Below are 20,922 nucleotides of genomic sequence, written 5' to 3'. Positions count from 1 at the left end.
AAGACTGAAACCTCTTCAGCAAGGTTTCCATCGGTGTCGCAGTGACATCCATCGCCTCAGCCTCAGTACTACCTTGATCATTCGGAGGAGTTACTGCTGGTCGTTCCCTGTTCAAAACTCGACTAGGAGCCATATCTGATATTCAAGAGGTTAGGACACATATATCTCAATTTCAGCAATTCTGTGACCATCAACCTCTGATCAACATACTCATTCGACCTCAAGAGTATTTGAATCCAATTCAGAAATCAATTACAATTTGTAACTCAAATAATTCATGCTTTACAATTTAAATAACAAAATCATGTAATTTAAAAAATTCTCAAATATTAAAGCATGCACGCATGGAATTCAAATAATCAAATAAAGAATTCAATCACATGCGAAAAATTAAATCAAGCGGACTCGATATACCCCGTTCGCTTCTAATTCAATCCAAGAAATTTATCGCTTTGATACCACTTAATGTGAAGACCTTGGTTCTAATCATCTAATCGAAAATAAATGATTCAAGCATCAACAGAAAGTCAAGACAAAAGTAAAGATTTTTTTTTAAAAAAAAAAACATGCACGGACTCCGTGCACACCTCCGTGCTCAGGTCCGTGCATTAACCTGTAGTCAAAGATCAACGGCTGCAAGGTACACGGACCCCGTGCCACCTCCGTGTCAAGATCCGTGCTAATCAAATATACTAAAAAGACAACTCTTTATTTTCTGCACGGACCCCATGCCCCATCCGTGCTCGGGTCCGTGCACAACATATCAAAAAATCCAAGTTTCTGTCTCGAATTCAGACCACACGGACCCATGCACGGATGCATGTACGGGGTCCGTGCCCTGCTAAAATTCAGAAAAATAAAAGGCACTTCAAATCAGAAAAATTCCAACATCAACTCCAAATCTCATACTACAACATGCATTAATACATTCAACTCGCAATCTACAATACATGAAGTATCTAGAGTACTCGAAAGGTAGAAACATGCATCGAATTCAAGGTTTTCTACATTTCAAAATACAATACAAGTTCGAAATACAAATTCGACTTCTAAAACGAGTCCCCACTTCTATCAATCACACCCCGAACTAGTCATGTCGCCTCTGACTCGATCCTGCCCCACCTGTTGCCGAGTACACATACAAAAATAAGACAACAGCCGGATAACTCCGATGAGAATAATATTCCCAGTAAAAGCAACATAACATGCAATATCAAAATGTATATCAAAATTATGATATTGCCTAAGATAGGTTGAACTCTAACATGCAATATCATGATATATCCAAATGTTGAGTCACCTAGACGATTGATTAATGTGATAGTGCCTAAGATAGGTTGAACTCTAACATGCAATATCATGATATATCCAAATGTTGAGTCACCTAGACGATTGATTAATGTGATAGTGCCTAAGATAGGTTGAACTCTATCGCCTACAATATCGTTTTTTTTTAAAGCAGGGTAGTGAGTAACTGTCCAGCACCTACAAACGTTTTTTAAAACACTACTCATGAAAACTCATGTAAACTATATATATTTTTTCCCATGAAATTCAAATCCTCTCGTTAGGGGTGGGATTTGGGTCTGGTAATCCGGTCCACAACCCGACCAAATCAGATCCGATTCAATCGGGTAGTGAGGTGAAACCTTGAACCTGATATAAATGGTTCATTAGTAAATTTCTGTTGGGTCAGGTAATTCGGATACCCCATTTTTATTTTTAAATTTTTTACAAAATTTAATTTATGTATACGTTTAATTAAAATAAAATCACTTTATTTTAGTTATATTTTATTTGATGATGCTAATATAATAATAATTTTGTTTTTTTTTCAGTTTAGGCGTATTTTAATTAATTAAAAATCCATAAATTTAATTTAACAATTAAGTTTCAATTTAATTTAATTTTTTAATATGTGATTCAAAAAAAATAAAAAAATCCCATACTATGTAATTAACCCAGTCACTGGGAAACCATAGGAAAATTGCTTTCAAGATTTATGAGATTCGTACAACTCTGATCTGGAATATATAATTGGGAGGACAATTATCGGGCCGGGTTGAATAAATTATCATTTGCAAAAAAGCTCTGGACAAATGAATCTTCGCTGTCACTTTTTGGGTTTTATATATCTTGCATGTGTTGCAGCGACGAAAGGCATTAAAGATTCTTGAAACACCATTTCAATTCATGTCCCTACGCCTCTTTCATTTTCATTCAAATCATATTTCCAAACTTGTCCCACAAAATAAGACCACAGCCATCAAGGTTCTAACGCCACGTTATAGCTCAATTCTCTCTGTCTTCTTAGTTTTCAGATACAATTTTTTTATCCACCGAAAATGGTATGTTCTGTCTCAACTTATATATTACCTTTGCTTGAATTCGAATTTTCAATCTCCTCGGTGAATGAATGTAGGTGGTTACGTGTGGGAGTGCTGTTAGGTGTCTTGTTGGATGAAGGGTGCCCATTACTGCAATCGAAAGACAAATAGGTACCCCATTGCCATTAAATTGCCTTAAAAACCTTGGGAAAAGTTTCGCCATACTGTAAGCTGGAAACGTACAGATAAACGCGTTCCAAAATTGATGCATAGTACTAAAAAAAAAAACTCAATAATTTTTGCAATGTTGGCAACACACACGCATCAAGTGATAAAACACCAAACTAGCCTGAATTTATCCCAGTCGACATTCCACGCTCAATCGGAGGGCGCAGCAAAGGGGACGTTAATTATATATACGTTTGAAGTGAACGTTTCCTTGTGATAAGCTCTAGCTATAGATCAGTGGCGTAAATATTTGTCACGTTATGTGTAGGCAATGCGTATAGGCTATGGGGCTCACATGCACACATCCAAAAAAAAAAAAAAATACGCACATATTTGTGAAAACAATAAGAGTACCGGCGCCAACACGCATGTGCATCTCGTCGCGTGCACCTTTGTATCATTCTTAACACCCTTATCCCCACCTAACTTTTACCCCCAAACTTTTATATATATAATAACCATTAATCTACAATATTATATTTTATCATTCAAATCGTTTAACTCCACCAAAATGAACATTACAATATGAAAATTAAACACAAAAAAAGTACACCCTAGCTATATCCTCATATACAATGCAATAATTAATTCACTAAAGACAGCATTAACAAAACAAGGTAAAACTTTTTTTAAAAAATAAAATTGCAAGTATGATTCTTTAATTTTTTTTTTTTTTTTTTTTGGCATGTTTGCAAGTTAAAATGTTAATCAAACCAAAGAAGAAGAGCTCCGATTATGAAACTCCGCACATTGGTAGGCAGGCCTGGAGGGCTGGTCCCCGGCGCTGGCGGGGCACGCGGCCATCCCGAGCGGCGGCGAGGCCATGCAGTTGTATGACAAGCAAACGGCGGTGGTTTCCGGCAAGACGTATCCGTCTTCTATGGGGAATCCCGTGACGTAATTGTGCTGCAAGTACAATGTCTTCATAGTGGCAGACTTTACGCTCTGCACGTATCCCTCGGGAACTTGGCCGCTGAGGCGATTGTTGTTGAGGAAGAGGGTCTCGACTCCAATTAAAGCCGGAGTTAATTCTCCTGTCAAAAAATTGTGACTCAGGTCCACGGTGGACCCCACCCCATAACTCCACGGCGGGGATTGTGGGACCCCTCCTGATAAATTGTTCCGTTGGAGGAGCATTGATGTGATACGGGGCCGAAACAGGGAGTTCGGGATGGGCCCGCTCAACCGGTTCATGCTCAAGTCCAAGTACGATAACTCGGACAGCGATTCAAGGCCGTCGATCGGGCCCCACAGGTGGTTATTCGACATCGAGAGGTAGCGGAGCTCCGACGGCATTTTCTCCGGCAACGTCCCGGTGAAGTGGTTGTTGCTGAAATCCAGGTGGAGGAGTTGATCCCAGATGGTGGAGGGAAGGTTTCCGAAGAGTTCGTTGTTGGATAAAATGAGTACCTTTAAATGGTTTGAAGCGGGGATGGCGGCGGGGATACGGCCTGAGAGCTGGTTGTGGCTGAGATCGAGGGTGTGGAGATTGGGTAGGTTGAAAATGGCGGCTGGGATTTCTCCGTTCAAGCGGTTGTTGGTGAGAGAGATGACTTTAAGGTTGTGGAGGTTACCGAGACGGAAAGGGATGGGACCTGTGACAATGCCGGAGAAGAGAATGAGCTGGTTGAGCTCGGTGAGCTTGGCGATGGCGGGGGAAAGCGTTCCGGCTAAGCCAGGTGAGTCTGAGAGGCCGGTGCCGAGAGAGAGGACGGTGACTCTGGAGGAGAAACAAGTGACTCCGGCGAAGGTGGTGCAAGGGTCTGCGGCGGAGAAGTCCCAGGTGGAGAAGAAGCGTGCGGCGGCGGAGGAGGAGGGAACGTCGGTGAGGCTGTTCTTGATTTGACGCAATGCGGAGAGATCAGATTTGGTGATGGAAAGGGACGATGCTGATGTGAAAAAGGAGAAGAAAACAAGCGAAAGAAACAAAAGAAAGCATGATTTTGCCACCATATTCTGTGTATTTTTTACGGCGGAAGGGAAGTGGGGTGTGTGTTGTTTTCAGTGTTGCAGAGTGAGTGTATCGGACATGAATGGCAGCAGAAACAAACCGCTATGGTCCAAATTTAGTTGCTAGTAAAATGGGATTTTATATTAAATTCTATTATATTATTATTTTGCTAAAAGGTGAATGGTGATGGTGAGATTTGTTGTACATTCGCATAGTAATGTGGGGTTTGAATTGAGGTGAGTTGTAAGGTGTGAGGGTGGACTATTTTATAATCCAATACATTATACACAGAGCAAGCAAATTAGGTTAATCGATTTTTTACCTTTAAAAAGGGGGTTAATTTATTAATATTAATTAGTGCGTGGGATTCTATAAGAGCAAAATTAGAAATTAAATAATGTATATTTGTAAAATTAGTGATTTAGTAAATTAAAAATTAGTAATTTAATTAGTGGTGAAATAAATCGGAGAAAAATTAGAAATTAATTAATGTCATTAAATAGGAAAAGTCACTTCGACGCTCAAGTCAGCATAGGATTCGATAAAAAAGATATGAAAATTGCAAGGAATAGAAAATACACATATGAGATGTGTAAGAGCATGTAAAATATATATATATATATATATATATATATATATATATATATATATATATATAGAAGAGATGTATTAAAAGCGTGTAGAAGGCGTATAAAAAGCATGTAGAAAACATGTAGAAAAAATTCTATAATAAGGGTTAAATACCCCTTATTTATATAAAGAGTGTCTCAGTTCATATAAAATTTTTAATGTAAAAGAAAACTAGATTCATGCATATACATGCAATATTCTGATATATCTTTAAAATATAAATAAATATATTATATGATTTTTATCATATCATCAATATTACCTCCCGGAGAGAAGTGACGACGAGTGAAATGAAGAAGAAATTTGAAGTAGTTGACTTTATATTTTAGAGCATGTGAAACAATATTCTGCTTGTTTGTAATTTTCTTTGAGAGTTCGTGACAGAGTGAGCTTACTGGGATGTGCCGAATGATGTGGTCAGGCTCGTGATTTTTGCCAAGTTAATGAACTTGTCTTCATTGTCAAGTTGATGGGCTTATAGTGCCGAGCTGGTCGAGCTTATGATTTTTGTCAAGTTAATGAACTTGTCTTTGTTGCCAAGTTAATGGGCTTATAGTGTCGAGCTAGTCGGGCTTTTTTTGAATTCCAAGTTAATGGGTTTACATCGAGAATGCCAAGTTAATGGGCTTATATTGTGTCGAGCTGGTCGGACTTTTTGGAAATGCCATGTTAATGGGCTTACATCGAGAATGCCAAGTTAATGGGCTTATATGGTGCTGAGCGGGTCGAGCTTTTTGGAAATTCCAAGTTAATGGGCTTACATCGAGAATGCCAAGTTAATGGGCTTACATGATACCGAGCGGGTCGGGCTTTTTGGAAATGTCAAGTTAATGGTCTTACATCGAGAATGTCAAGTTAATGGGCTTACATGGTGCCGAGCGGGTCGGGCTTTTTGGGAATACCAAGTTAATGGGCTTACATAGAGAATGCCAAGTTAATGGGATTACATGGTGCCGAGTGGGTCGGACTTTTTGGAAATGCCAAGTTAATGGGCTTACATCGAGAATACCAAGTTAATGGGCTTACATCGAGAATGCCAAGTTAATGGACTTACATGGTGCCGAGTAGGGGTGATCACATTTTTTCAAAACCCGCCCGAACCGACCACCCCGCACCGTCGTATTTCATTTTACGCGGTTTTAAAATAAAAAATAAAAACCGCCCCGCTGCTATGGTTCGATTATAATTTTTGGCCCAAACCGCCCCGCACCGCACCGCCGTGTATAGTGGTATTTAACTAGGGTTATATTTATAGAACATTGTATATACATTATACACAATAGATTCGATTCTATGCCGTCTCCACTCTCTTCTCTCCCAACTTTTCTTCAAAAAAATTTCCCCTCTTTCTCTCTTCATAATCTATTTACTACTTCTCTATACAAATATTAATCATCAACTTGCCTAAATATATTATAGTTGATTAACTTTATTTTGTCGCTTGATTGTTATTTTATTTAGTTTTATTTTGTTTATTATAGTTTTCATACATTATTCTAATAATTTGAATAACTTTATTTTTTTTTCATTTTACCTATCATTAAAAAAACCGCGAACCGACCGCAACCTCTTAAAACCGCCGAAAACCGCGAAAACGATTTTACATATAAAACCGCAACAAAAAAATTATAATAAAACCGAACCGCAATTGGCAATTTGGTTTGAATTTCTTATGAAAAAACGCCAAACCGCACCGTGATCACCCCTAGTGCCGAGCGGGTCGAACTTTTTGGGAATGCCAAGTTAATGGGCTTACATTGAGAATGCCAAGTTAATGGGCTTACATGGTGTCGAGCGGGTCGGGCTTTTTGGGAATTCCAAATTAATAGGCTTACATAGAGAATGCCAAGTTACTGGCCTTACATGGTACCGAGCGGGTCAGGCTTTTGGAAATTCCAAGTTAATGGGCTTACATCGAGAATGCGAATTTAATGGGCTTACATGGTATCGAGCGGGTCGGGCTTTTTGAGAATGTTGAGTTAATGGGCTTACATTAAAACCAGATGTATCATGCATATAACAATTTTGACAAATTTGATCACCATAAAACAAACATATAATTTTGATAGTAGGAGATGCCTCAGAATATTATTTAAAAAATGATAATAAATTTCAAAAATAAAACTTTGATAATTTAATTCCAACATAAAGATAATTGAAATACTTATCTCTCGTTCATGCGTTGTCGATGACATGAATTTAGATGTATAGCAAGATAACATCTCCTATACTTTGCTCAAATAACCGACTTGATGTAGCAAGTGAAAAATGATCTCCACCGTCCAGAATGAGCGTACAAACGTTATGAGCACGTGGTATAAATTTTGGAAAAATCTAGCGATTACTTTTCCATAATAGCTTTTTGAAAAATCCTGCACAGTAATCATATGAGAATAACAACAGACTATGTTCGGCCGTAAATATCTGCATCTTAAAGCAACCAATGAAAATCTTCACCATTCAAAAGTTGCGACATGATGTTCCAAACACACGATGTAAATTTTGCATAATTCCAACAGTTATATCTTTCAGAAGATCCTATTCAAGTAGACTGCACGGAAACTACGCGAGAAGAGAAGCCTCTGATCAACAGCCAAAATCTAATCCTACAAGCCACAAATCAAGATCTCCACCGTTCAGATTTTAGATAACATAATCATCAATAAGTATATTAAATTTGAACTCGATCCGACGGTTCAATTTTTTAAAACTGCTTTCGCACAATGGTTGATGTGCAAGACATGCAAAAATCCGAAAATATTTCTTTCTCTTTTCTTTTCTTTTCTTGAATCAACCGTGAAGAGTAATCATGGGTTTAGTTTTCATTTCCACAAATGGCTCCAATTAATGCGTTCAAAAATTTGACATCAAATAAATTACCTTGAACCGATAATCAAATAATTAATTTCTTTAATAAACCGAGCCAAATGATCCCAAATATTTCTGTGTATAAAAAAAAACACGTGAGATGGCTCGCCCGGAGGCGAAGCCACTCCGACACTCATGTTAGTATAGAATTCGATAAAAAAAAAATATGAACATTGCAAGGGATAGAAAATACACATATGAGATGTGTAAGAGCATGTAAAAGATATATATAAGAGATGTATTAAAAGTGTAATGACACGCACCGTGATCACCTACTAATTAATCAGAAACTTAGGCATGCAATTAAAAAAATAAATAATCATAATCAGATATATACTGCGGAAACTTAAATAACTAAAATACCAGCATGGTAAAACCTAGTGGCTGGCCATTCAATCCTGCCTTGGTCACCCCCAATCTCCAAATCTCTATGAAGACTACCTGCAACTGCCCCGTCGAATGAGGTATCCAGACAACAGAAAATAACTGGACGTGAGCATAAAACGTTCAGTATGCTAGTACGGGTAAACATACATATATGATGCATGCAATGAACATATATCATATATGGGTAACAAATCAGAATCCACTCAGAATGGAACCTAGGACATGAGCTGTAGCCACTGGGACTCATACCTTTGGACCCCAACCACTCATTCCTAACAGGACGTGGACCAAATGTCCTTGGATCACTAGAGTTCGACAGACCCGTCGGTCATCGTGACTCTCATTGTCTAATCGTCCTAACAAAGGCTGAGCACCCTATAACATTAGATTATCTCAAATGAGATACAGGCTCAATATGAAATGCACATGCAGCATAATATTTCAAAGCAATAACATGCATCATGTCAGATAATATGCAACAAATAAGCATGCAAATCCGCTGGCAATCTCAGTCAGTACTTATGTACCTTTCTAAGGCAGTTCCTAGAAGCACTCCTCTAGGTTTCAAGCCTACCATGCAACACTACAATTCATAATAATCATGCATCATCTAACATGCTCTAAAAGCCTTAATTAAACTATAACATACTCCCTATTTATTATAAGAATCTAGAGCTATACCTTCGTCCGTCGTCAGCTCGCTGATGTCGATTGCCCCAGAGCTTGGGCATAACCTTGCTACGATCTTTGGACACCTCGCCAAAGATCCGATGCTTGGCCACTATTACGGACACTGTGTAATGACCCATTGTATCAAGAGGGGTCTTTTCAGCGTGTTTATGTCCTCACTCACACGCACCCTGAGAAAATTCCCAGGGGGTCACCCATCCTATAATTTCTCCAAGTCAAGCATACTTAACTTTGGAGTTCTTATGTGATGAGCTTACGAAAAGAAGATGCACCTTCTTAATATGAGTATTACATATGAAATCTTTTAAACTCTCCTCAATTATGCAGTTTTATACCTACACAGTCTCAGAATCCCTCTCATTCCGACAGGATCGGTTCATTCATGTCTCCCTTCGCCTAGAAGACTTTCAGAAGCCGCTCATTGTCCGTGCAACCTCTTGGCACCGGCGATCACTCCCCGCCTCCTCAGCCCCGGGCATCACACACTGTCCGCTAACTATAAAAATACTACTACCTACTCCAACTCTTTATACAAGAGTCCCGAAGCCCTTAAAATTGAGCCATTACGGGTGAGGAGAGGTTTCAGAGTGAAAAACAAATGAGCCCCTCGACCCCTATTTAGAGACTTCGATCGGAAGCTCTGATCCCCTGATCAGAATTTTTGATCGGTGCATGCATGCCACATTCCGATCGGCACAGATCGGAAGCTCCTATATACACTTCGGCATGCAGCTACGTGTTCAAGCTCTAATGCAACGTATCGGATGATACAGATCGAAAGCTCCGATCCTGGTTCGGACGTTCCGATCATCAAATTTGTTTCTGAACTTGCTTCGTTGGTTCCGATCTGTTCGGAAGTTCCGATCCTATCTAGGACCAATTAAGTCCATTTACCATTTTTTGAATGTTCTAGATCTGATTTCTTAGTCCGTTTGATTATAGAAAAATTCCTTAATCATGATTTATTAAATCTAATCATGATTAGCATATTAATCTTGTAAAATGAAACAGGGCTACTACAAAAAATGTGTAGAAGGGTTTATGACCGTGTAGAAGGCGTATAAAAGCATGTAGAAAATGTTCTATAATAAGGGTTAGAGACCCCTTATTTATAGGAAGAGAGTCCCAGTCTACATAGAATTTTTAATGTATAAAGAAACTAGATCCATGCATATTCATGTAATATTTTGATATATCTCTAAAATAAGTTCATCCTCAGATTCTGGAACAAAAACTTCCTCAGTAGCCTTCTTGCTTTTGGATTTCTCCATTTTGGCCATGAACTGGGCTATAGACATCTCTTCGTCATCAGAAAAGACAAGGGGAACAGCAGTAGATGTTTCCTCAACAGTAGGCACAGATGCAGGTGCATCTGTCTCAACAGCAGTAGCAGCAACAAGTGGAGTTCCTGATTCAGTGGACTCACTCTCAGAGGAATCACTTGATGATTTGCTTTCAGCGGCAAAAGGAACCGGAATAGCTTCTCTAGACGGTTCCTGGGTACTTGAATTTCCCCTTTTTCGGCGTACAAGCTTGAAGTCATCATCAGAGCTTTCATCCCCAGAGGTGAATTCAGTGTCCACCAGAGATGGTCTTGATGGTTGTCCTTTTCCACGGAATTGTTTAGAGGCAGTGTAATCTGGGTTGTATCCAGCTTGTCTCTTTGATCGGCGAGTCAAGGGTTTCGTGGGAAACACCTTATTCAGCACGCTCATTTCTGGTAAATTCTCCACATCAATGGCATTACCAGGCTCTTCTGGAGCGATGGAGTCCAGAGGCACAGGTTCCTCGGCAACAGGAACAATTGCTTGCTCAACCACGGGGTGTGGTGATGTAGGTGTTGTGACACCTTCCGCAGCATCTTCAGTGTATCCCATCTCAGAACGAATATCATGTGAATCAAATCCTTTTCCTGTCATTAGAATATGAAAGAGTGAACAGAGAAGAAATTTAGGCAATGGAAAAACAGAGAGTACAAAGGAGACAATGGAGCAAAACAAAGCAAGGAGATAATATCTTTTCTTAAATAGATAAGTACACAAATATATAAGGCACCAAATCTTTTCATATTCTAACTCGGATTCTGAGTAGGCCCCAACGGTAACAAAATCCCCAACGATAACTATGAGAAAAATGGTAACAAAGCCGATTTAATTTGGCAATAAATCTCTTTGATTTTCTCCGATAATCTCGGCCCAAATATTTCACCAAATATTTTCAAATTTAACTCATCATCAGAATATAACACCACTGAAACAAAATTCAATCACATTCAAATTCAAAAATTCAGAGGATAGGGCAAAAATCACAATTTTTGTTTGATCAGAATTTTTAACCTTTTGCTTAGTATATTCACAAAAATTAAAAAATTCATGACCTAATTATGTCTAAAACAAAGTGTGACATAAAATTAAAATGCAAAAATATGCGCAAATAAATGTTGACACATGAGGTGTTATCCACGATGTTGGCAACATCTCCCAGCAACACTTCAGGATTCAGAAAAATTTTGATATTCAATTCATTATTTTTACAGAAGTGGTAGCCTGCACACTAAAAGAACGATCTTCATATGGACCCCTTTAGGTAGTTTTTTCCATTAGCTTCTGATTATCAATCAAATTTGATGATTGATTCAACTCAAGCTTAATCATTTTTTGTTCTTTTGTTATTCTGATTTTGCAATGTCACTTTTCATTTGGGACAAGATCATGAAATACACGAACGTCCCTCCACTACTTTGTGACAAATTCAGAACTCTTCATCGATTAATCCACATTAAACTGTAAAATATTTTGCTGAGAATCCTGAGTGAAAACTAGTCAATGGTTACACAGTATCCAACACATCACAAAACAAAATGAATGCATGAATGCAGTATGCCTAAGATCCTAAAAATGCACATGCATGAAAAGGTGTTGTCACAGGGTGTTGGCAACACTCCTGACAACATCTATGTTCTGTTTATAATGCACACATACTGAGAGACTTCCTTAGATTGGAAAATCTCTCGAAATCCAAAGCTTTTGTGAATATATCAGCTAAATGGTTATTGGTTCCAACAAACTCAATTAAGATCATGCTTTTCTCGACCAAATCTCGAATGAAGTGATGTCTAATGTCAATGTGTTTGGTTCGAGAGTGTTGTACTGGATTTTTGGATATATCAATGGCACTAGAATTATCACAGTACACAATAGGAGTATCACTCTTAACACCATAATCATTTAGCATTTGATTCATCCAAAAGAGTTGTGATCAACAACTACCAACAGCAACATACTCAGACTCGGCAGTAGACAGTGAGACAAAATTTTGTTTCTTACTATACCATGACACTAAGTTATTCTCCAAGTAGAAACATCCTCCCGAAGTGCTCTTTCTCTCATCTAAATCCCCAACCCAATCAGCATCACTAAATCCTACCAAATTTGAATTGGTTTCTTTAGTGTACCACAAACCCAAATTCAAAGTTCCAGCCACATATTTCAATATACGTTTTACGGCCTTCAAGTGAGTAATTTTTGGGTTAGACTGGTATCTAGCACACAGACAAACACTATACATGATATCAGGTCTAGTAGCACTTAAATACGAAAGACTACCAATCATGCTTCTGTAGAGGGTGTTGTCAACACCTTCGGCAACATCCTCCCTAGACAGTTTTTCATTAGACCCCATAGGTGTGTGCATGTGTTTAGTGTTGTCATTCAGAAACTTCTTTACAAGATTTTTAGCATACTTGCTTTGACACAAAAATATACCATCATGCATTTGTTTCACTTTCAAGCCCAAGAAATATGTTAACTTACCAACCATGCTCATCTCAAATGTAGAAGCCATGCACTTCAAAAAATCATCAACAAATTTATCATTTGAAGCACAAAAAATTATATCATCCACATAAATTTGGCAAATTAAGATATTACCTTGAGACTTTTGCACAAATAAGGTCTTATCAAATTTACCTCTTTTGAATCCAATATTGAGCAAGTACTCAGTAAGTCTCCCATACCATGCACGTGGTGCTTGCTTCAATCCATACAATGCCTTTTTCAACTTATACACATAATCAAGATGATTTGGATCCTCAAAACCCTTAGGTTGTTTCACAAAGACTTCTTCATTTAGGATCTCATTCAAAAAGGCACTTTTTATATCCATTTGATAAAGCTTCATTCCCATGTTACATGAAATAGCAAGCAAAAGTCGGACTGACTCATTGCGGGCTATAGGAGCAAATGTTTCATCAAAATCCACTCCTTCAACCTGTGTGTACCCATGAGCTACCAACCTAGCTTTATTTTTAATGATGTTTCCAGACTCATCAGTTTTATTTTTAAAAATCCATTTAGTTTCTATGACATTACCATGAGCAGGACACGGTACCAAGTACCAAACATCATTCCTAACAAATTGTTCTAACTCTTCATGCATAGCATTGACCCAAAATTCATCTTTTAAAGCCTCTTCAACCTTTTTGGGTTCAATGTTTGACACGAAACAAGAGAATCTTACCTGAGAATACGTAGAACTCATGCACAACAAACCTGTCATCTTTCGATAATCCACTTTCTCTTTCCTTCGAGTTTGCAAGTCTCCATGCACATCTCCAATTACCTGTGAGGTTGGGTGATTCTTCTGAATTCTTCTTGGAACATTCTTTCTAGCTTCATTTACCTCACTGTTCTCATCAATATTCTCATCAATAGGCTTTTCAAATTTTGATTCTAGATTTTCTATAGGAGGTGTTGTCGAAGGTGTTGGCAACACTCCTTTGACAGCATCTAAATTTTCAGAATTTTCCAGCAGATCATTAACTTCATCCTCAGCTGTTTTCTTCTTTAGATCTGCAAAGTCATCAAAAACAACATTAATTGACTCAAAAATAGTCCTTGTTCTCAAGTTATACATCCTATAGGCTCGGCTATTTGATGAATATCCCAAGAACATACACTTATCACTTTTTGCATCAAATTTTGCAAGATGATCCCTATCATTCAAAACGTGACATACATATCCAAAAACATGAAAATATTTAAGGTTTGGCCTCTTTCCCATGAGTATTTCATAGGAGGTCATAGTAGTACCATTTCTCAAATAAACTCTATTTGTAATATGACATGCAGTATTCAAGGCTTCAGCCCAAAAACGTTTTGAAATATTTTTCGAACTCAACATCACTCTTGCCATTTTTTGCAAAGTCCTATTTTTCCTTTCAGCAATTCCATTTTCTTGTGGAGTTTTAGGAGCAGAAAATTCATGAGAAATACATTTTTTATCACACAAACTAGCAAAAGAAGAGTTTTCGAACTCCTTACCATGATCAGTGCGAATACGGATTACCTTCAGATTATGTAGATTCATAATCTTAGTGAGCAGTTTCTTGAAGGCATCAAATGTGTCCGATTTTTCTCTCAGAAAATTTACCCAAGAATATCGTGAGAAATCATCCACACAAACTAAAGAATATTTCTTACCTCCAAAGCTTTCAACATCCATTGGACCCATCAAGTCCATATGTAAAAGCTCAAGGCAGCGTGTTGTCACAGATGTTGGCAACACCTCGTGTGACACCCTAGTCTGCTTCCTTTTCTGACACGCTTCACACACAAATGGAATACCAGATTTTAAGTTAGGCATACCTCTTACAACATCTAACTTACTTAAATTCTTTAATGTCTTAAAATTTGCATGACCCAATTTTTGATGCCATAGATCAAACTCATTAAATTTGGTGTGTCTACAAGCTATCTCTTCTCCGAGTTGATAGCAGTTGTCGGATGACCTAGTACCTGTCATGACACAGAGATTTGAATCATCAAAAACTTTGCATAATTTCTTATCAAATTGCACATGCAGATTATCATCACAAAGTTGGCTTATGCTTATTAGATTTGCGGTTAATCCTTCAACATGAAGCACATTGCGAAGCTTGGGCAGACCAGCAACATTCAGAGTTCCCTTTCCAACAATGTTTCCCTTCGAACCTCCACCATAGGTTACTTTTCCACTTTTCTGTTCAACATAGTCAGTGAGAAACTTTTTGGAACCTGTCATGTGACGAGAGCTACCGCTATCAAAGTACCATGCACCTGAAACATTTGTTCTTAAAGCAGTATAAATCATATGACATTGAATATCAGCTTTTGGTACCCAAATCTTTCTTACATAAGATCTGTTTCTAGGGATGTTGTGGGGAGGTGTTGGCAACACCTTCGATGCAGATCTATACCTGTAGTCTTCCTGCAGCTTAAAACAGTATGGTTTGATGTGACCTGGTCTATGACAGTAGTGACAAATGTACTTACGTTTCCTTCTAGATTTTGAAGGAGCAGCATGCTGTGGCTTTGGTTTTGGAGGGTCAATTGGTAAGGCCTTTTTGCTTGAGCTTTCTGTACTGCTACTTTTTTTGACAAACACAGGGCCTTTCGAGCTTTCACCAACCTCAAATATTTTGTTTTCAAAACCTAAACCAGCCATACCATCTCTTCCCATCATGAGTAACGAATCAAGCTTGGAAGTGCTTGAATTAAACTTGGTCAAAGTAGCGTTTGCTTTTCCGAGTTCTTTCTTCACTTGGCTTAATTCCATGTCTTTCTTACTCAGCATGACTTCCAGTCTTGACACATCAGCCTTTAGATCAGAATTTTCCTTTGAAAGAATAGCATTCATCTTATTCCTTTCAACCCAATCAGTATGAAGTTATTCAAACATCATCCGAGCTTCTTCCACGAACATTGTCTCTTCACCTGTATCATTATCACACATGTTATCAGTAATGGAGGAATTCAAACACACTGACCTTTGGGAGATGTTGCGGCCAGGTGTGGCGACACCTGCGGCAACACCTAAAGGATTCACTTGAAATTTTTTCTTGCCCTTCAATAGGGCAGATAAGGCAGTATGGCTTTTTTCATCTTCCTGTTCTTCTTCTTCAGACTCTTCATCACTCAAAGATGTGTTCATTCCTTTCCTAAGCGTGTTGGCACACTCATTTGCATAGTGTCCAAAACCTTGACAAGCATGACATTGAACAGTGTCCAACTTCTTTGAGACAAACTTCTGCTTCCCTTCCATCATCAGTTGAGGCTTAGGAGTATCAACAGGTTTTCTTGGTGATTGTTCTGGTCCAGTAATCCTTAAAGGCTTATTAGAGAACATTGAAGCCTTGAGTTTTTTATCCGTCTTTCTTGACTCTTTTATCTTCTTTAGATAATCATTGAATTTCCTAGTCATGAGAGAGATCGAATCATCTTCTAAATCAGATTGATGGAATTCTTGATGAAATTGAACATACTCCTCGTATGAGGGTTTTAAGGCTTGAAGGGCTATTGATTTTCCTTTATCCTTCTCTTTTTCTGTATTGTTCATCTCAAAAACTTGAAGAATTCTAATCAGTTCAGTCATCTTCATCTTTGAAGTGTCTTTTATTTCTTCAAGTGCCTAAATCTTCCCATTGAATCTTTTAGGCAAAGATCGAAGAACCTTGTTCACCATAGTTTCACTCGCAATAGGTCCTCCAAGAGCATGCGCCTCTGTAGCTATCTCCCTAAGTTTATTATCATAATCAGCAATAGATTCATTCTCACCCATCCTGATATTCTCAAATCTTGCGTTCAACAATCTCAATCTTGTTCTTCTCATGCTATCAGTTCCTTCACAGTGTTCTTGAAGAGCATCCCATGCATCTTTAGCAACAGTGCAGTCAGCAATGATTCCATACATCCTCATATCAATAGTTGCAAAAATTGCATTGAGTGCTTTAGCATTATAGCTTGAACTTTGTGTTTTCTCAGCAGTCCAAGTTTCTTCTTTCTTTATGATATAGTCTCCATCTTCATCTAGCGTTTTGGAGGAGTCCACCCAGTAAGAATACTTTGTCAAGCACGAACATCCATTGCTTTAATAGTATATCGCATCCTATTCTTCCATAGTTCATAATTCGTGTCATCAAGGACCGGAGGTTTTAGGAACGAGTTTGCAACAGACGATGAGTCCATCTTATTCCCTGTAATAAAATAAACAAACCAAGATCAGTTCTTAGTGTATCAAGAATATGGCTCTGATGCCACTTGTAAGTAAATAAGGGTTGCACATAAACAGTTTGAGGTGTTGTCACAAGGTGTTGACAACACCTACAATAACACCTTGAGTAAATTGCAGCGGAATATAATTAAAGCGTAAATAAAATAAACAAGCAACCAAAAAAATAGACTCAAATGATTTAAGCAAGAGTATAAAATATTCTTGCAGCGCCTCAGGGCAAAACTTCACTAGAAAACTTTCAAAGAGTTTTACAAACCCTAAAACTAGTGATTATTGTAAAATTCAATTTCTCAAAACAAGTGAGAAAATAAAGAATAAAAGTTCTCCTAAAACATTCTATATGAAATAGAATAACTAAAACACAGTAAGGAGAAAAACTATGTTGAAGCCAAAATCACACGAGCAGCACACTTCTTGATCTCCAATCTTCAAGTGTTCTACACGGCCTCAAATTGTCACAGCTTCAACTAAGCTTCCGAGAGATCTTCAATTTTTCACAATGTACATACTTAGGTTCTCACGTTTTTCTCTCTCTCAATCTTCCTCTCTTGTGTACGCCTCTCTTAATATAAATAGACCAAGAATCCTTCTTCAATATGTTTCCTTGTAGGCGTACGATTCTAAATCACATAAATAAAGATTACTTCATGTCCAAGAAAGACAAAAGATATTTAATAAAATCTTTTTCAAAATATGATGATTTTAAGGAATAAAATATTCCTTTCATATAAAACTCCAAAAAACTCTATCCTACTGATCCGAAATATCCTAACAATCTCACATGCAACACATGTTACCTAGTTAAGGGTAAAAATTCAAGATTTGAAATTCAACCACACTTATTTTTTCAGCTTCTTTTGAATCTAAACTATCGATCCGATAAGGTATTCAACATTTTTATTTTTATACGTACTAGCTAGTATTTCATCCTATGCAATACATGGACGGGACAATATGGTATTTTAATTAAGGATATTAAATATTTTGTTTACGCAGAAGTAATGCTTTTAAAATCAACATTTTCAAGTTGAATAAATCGCAAGTCATCTTTTTTATATGATTAAGTAACAATTGATAAATTTAATAAACACACACGTCTTTCAAAATATATACATGTTCAAATCCAAGCTGACTTAAGCATCATCGTCATCTTTATTATTATTATAATTATTATAATAATTATTATTATTATAAAAAGTAACCGACGATTTCGGTTGGGAAAATTCTAGCAAGTGAACTAGGTCAAGTTATAATCTAGGCTAATTAAAATAAGGGATTTTTACGAATTATTCAACTAATGAAAATAAACTAAATTATTCTAAAGCAGAAGTTTAAATTAAATTAAATGAGCAGAATAAATTTAAGACTGATTCAAATTTCAGAAAAATGACCAGGAACACACAACGGTACCAAACATTGATGATTGTCACGTATTAGATTTGATTAAGCAAGAATCATTCATATTCACGACGAAATTCCCTAGAATAGTTATTAATTTATTTCTAGAATTAACAATCCTATTTTTATTTAACAGTCCAATTGTTTCTAATTGAATTTAATTAAACAAAAATTCATTCACGAGTTATGAAATTTCAGCTTTCGCCTAAAATCGCACACTGAAACCGAATACTATTTCTTGTCAGTTTAACCATGTGTTGATTAATATTTTTGAAGCTAATTTCAATCTTTTTTTTTCAAGTCCAGATCGAACAACAGACATGCAATTAATTGGACAGATTAAAAGCAAGAATTATGCACAAACATTAATCAATAAATATTTCATAAATAAAGAATCAATCAATTCATTCCATGAACAAAAATCAATAGTCTGGCCCTATTGCCGGTCAAAGGACGACTACTCCATAATAATAAAATCAAACAAAAGTTTCATGTTTGAATTCATAATAAAATAAAACAGAAAAAAAAAAAAGAATAGAAAATTCTCAGCAATAGTGCTGAATCTTGCTTGCGTTGCGCGTTTCTTCTTTTCTCAGCTCTCAGCCGTCAAATTCCGAAAATCTGGCAAAAATCTAAAAAATTAAAAGTCCTTTTCCCATTAGGGCTTGATTCCCTTTTATGTGTCTCTCAAAAAGCCTTATTTTTCTTCCAAAATAATGTCCAATATTGCCTCCAATAAAAGAGTCTCGAAATTTCCAAATTCTGGCAATATAATTTTTTCCAAATTCGCTAACCACACGAATCCCGGATACACCTCCGGATATTAAATTTTCTTGTGAACAGTAACTACACGGACCCCGGATAAGGGTCCGTGTACCCCTCCGGATGTCTTCTGTCTCGGAATTCTTCATTTACATAGGCACGGAGGTGGTTCCAGACAGGGCACAGGGTCTGGATATTTTTCTGGACTGATTTCCCTTCCAACAAACATGCACGAACCCCCTTCCAGAAGCAGCACGTGGTCCGTGTATTATCATGCTCTCACTCTTCTTGGCTTCTTAGGATTTTTCCGTGTTTTTCGGCCAAGTTCCCACGTGGCATCGCATTGTTTGAATTTTTTTTCAATATTTAAGCCTTCTCAACTTTTAGTCAAACCTACAAACATATAAAAAAAGTATGACGATTTAGGCACAAAAGTCAGAATAAAAATGCTAGATAAACACGAATACGACAAAATAAATTGTCAAATAAATGATAGAATTTGTGTTTATCAAGAAGCCATCGAATAATTGTCTTGGAAATATCGTTTTGGGTCTCGAGACAACTAAAACATAGAATTTAGATGTCTGTTTATACAAGATATATATATAGCTTGGAGTTACTTGAGAAGTTAACTAAAATGCAGATGGTGCAAGATGTATGAAATAGTTTTCTTCTATTTTCAGATCAGGATAGAGAGATTATAAAATAGTAGTATATATATATCTATCAAACTCTGGCCGGATCCAATATTGGCAATTTGTTTACTAGCTAGTGATACATGTTGTGAACAATAACTGGTGGATCCACTTTCTTGAAAGCAATCAATAGTAGTGTGTCGCCACCCAACCCAAGCCACCTCCTACCATTCTCCACAAACACTCCCACATCCTCGCATACATCCACTCCGCTAGGGCACCACACCATCTTGTAATAGCCCTCGTCTCCGCCCCCGTCCCGCTCTATCTTGAACCAGCTGCTCCCCGTCTCCGCCCCGCGGGGCCCACCCAGCTTCCCGTTGATCCTCACGTACCGCCGCCCTGTGAATGGGTCCACGCCGCCGAGTCGCCACACGGTCGGCTGCACGCAAACCGTGGCCGCGAGGAATGCTATGTTTACGTCGGTGGACGGCTTTATAATAGCTTGCTGGTGATCGGCAGGGAAAATTTCTATAGAGAGCCCGACGGTGTTGTTTTTCGTCTCTTGCATGACGTTGTGTGGGCAGGGGTAGCGGCGGTCCCTGGCGGAGAGGGAGAGCCCGCCGCCGGAGGCGGTGAATACGTGGTACTTTATATGTGTTTGGAGTTCGTTGCCCTCTACATCTTGGATGGAATTCTCCGTGGGTTTGCATGATGTTGGGCAACAAAAATAGACAAGGTAAATTTTGATGAGGATACTTATGGTGAGTTTTCTTTTAATTTCCATATTGTTTGTGAAATGCTAATGATGATATGATGCATGTTGTTGTATATATCATGGTAGTACTTATAGGTAGGATAAGGTTTTAAATGTCAAGGATTGAATTAATTATATTATTTCGTTATATGTATAAGGAAGATACAGTTATATATTATCTTTGAAAATATAAAATCATTTCAATGAGAATATCTTTCGATTAGTGGATTTGAGATAGTT

At 37.6% G+C, this 20,922-nt stretch overlaps 2 protein-coding genes across 2 annotated transcripts; both read right to left on the bottom strand.

The window, feature by feature from the left end:
- Positions 1–3,056: 3,056 nt before the first annotated feature.
- LOC140892625 (uncharacterized) lies at positions 3,057–4,845 on the bottom strand. Its single transcript, XM_073301570.1, has one exon. The coding sequence runs from the start codon at positions 4,506–4,508 to the stop codon at positions 3,264–3,266; it is 1,245 nt and encodes a 414-aa protein (XP_073157671.1). The 5' UTR covers positions 4,509–4,845; the 3' UTR covers positions 3,057–3,263.
- A 15,213-nt stretch (positions 4,846–20,058) lies between these two features.
- On the bottom strand, positions 20,059–20,712 carry LOC140890061 (alpha-amylase/subtilisin inhibitor-like). The gene has a single exon (XM_073297815.1). The coding sequence runs from the start codon at positions 20,710–20,712 to the stop codon at positions 20,059–20,061; it is 654 nt and encodes a 217-aa protein (XP_073153916.1).
- Positions 20,713–20,922: the final 210 nt, after the last annotated feature.

Source organism: Henckelia pumila, chromosome 3, assembly GCF_033568475.1.
Source record: "Henckelia pumila isolate YLH828 chromosome 3, ASM3356847v2, whole genome shotgun sequence".
NCBI lineage: Eukaryota > Viridiplantae > Streptophyta > Magnoliopsida > Lamiales > Gesneriaceae > Henckelia > Henckelia pumila.
This window is presented reverse-complemented; position numbering and strand designations above follow the sequence as displayed.

What these genes read in the sequence shown, in the direction of transcription:
- LOC140892625 (XM_073301570.1), bottom strand. Translation starts at nt 4,508, where the DNA reads ATGGTGGCAAAATCATGCTTTCTTTTGTTTCTTTCGCTTGTTTTCTTC.
- LOC140890061 (XM_073297815.1), bottom strand. Translation starts at nt 20,712, where the DNA reads ATGGAAATTAAAAGAAAACTCACCATAAGTATCCTCATCAAAATTTAC.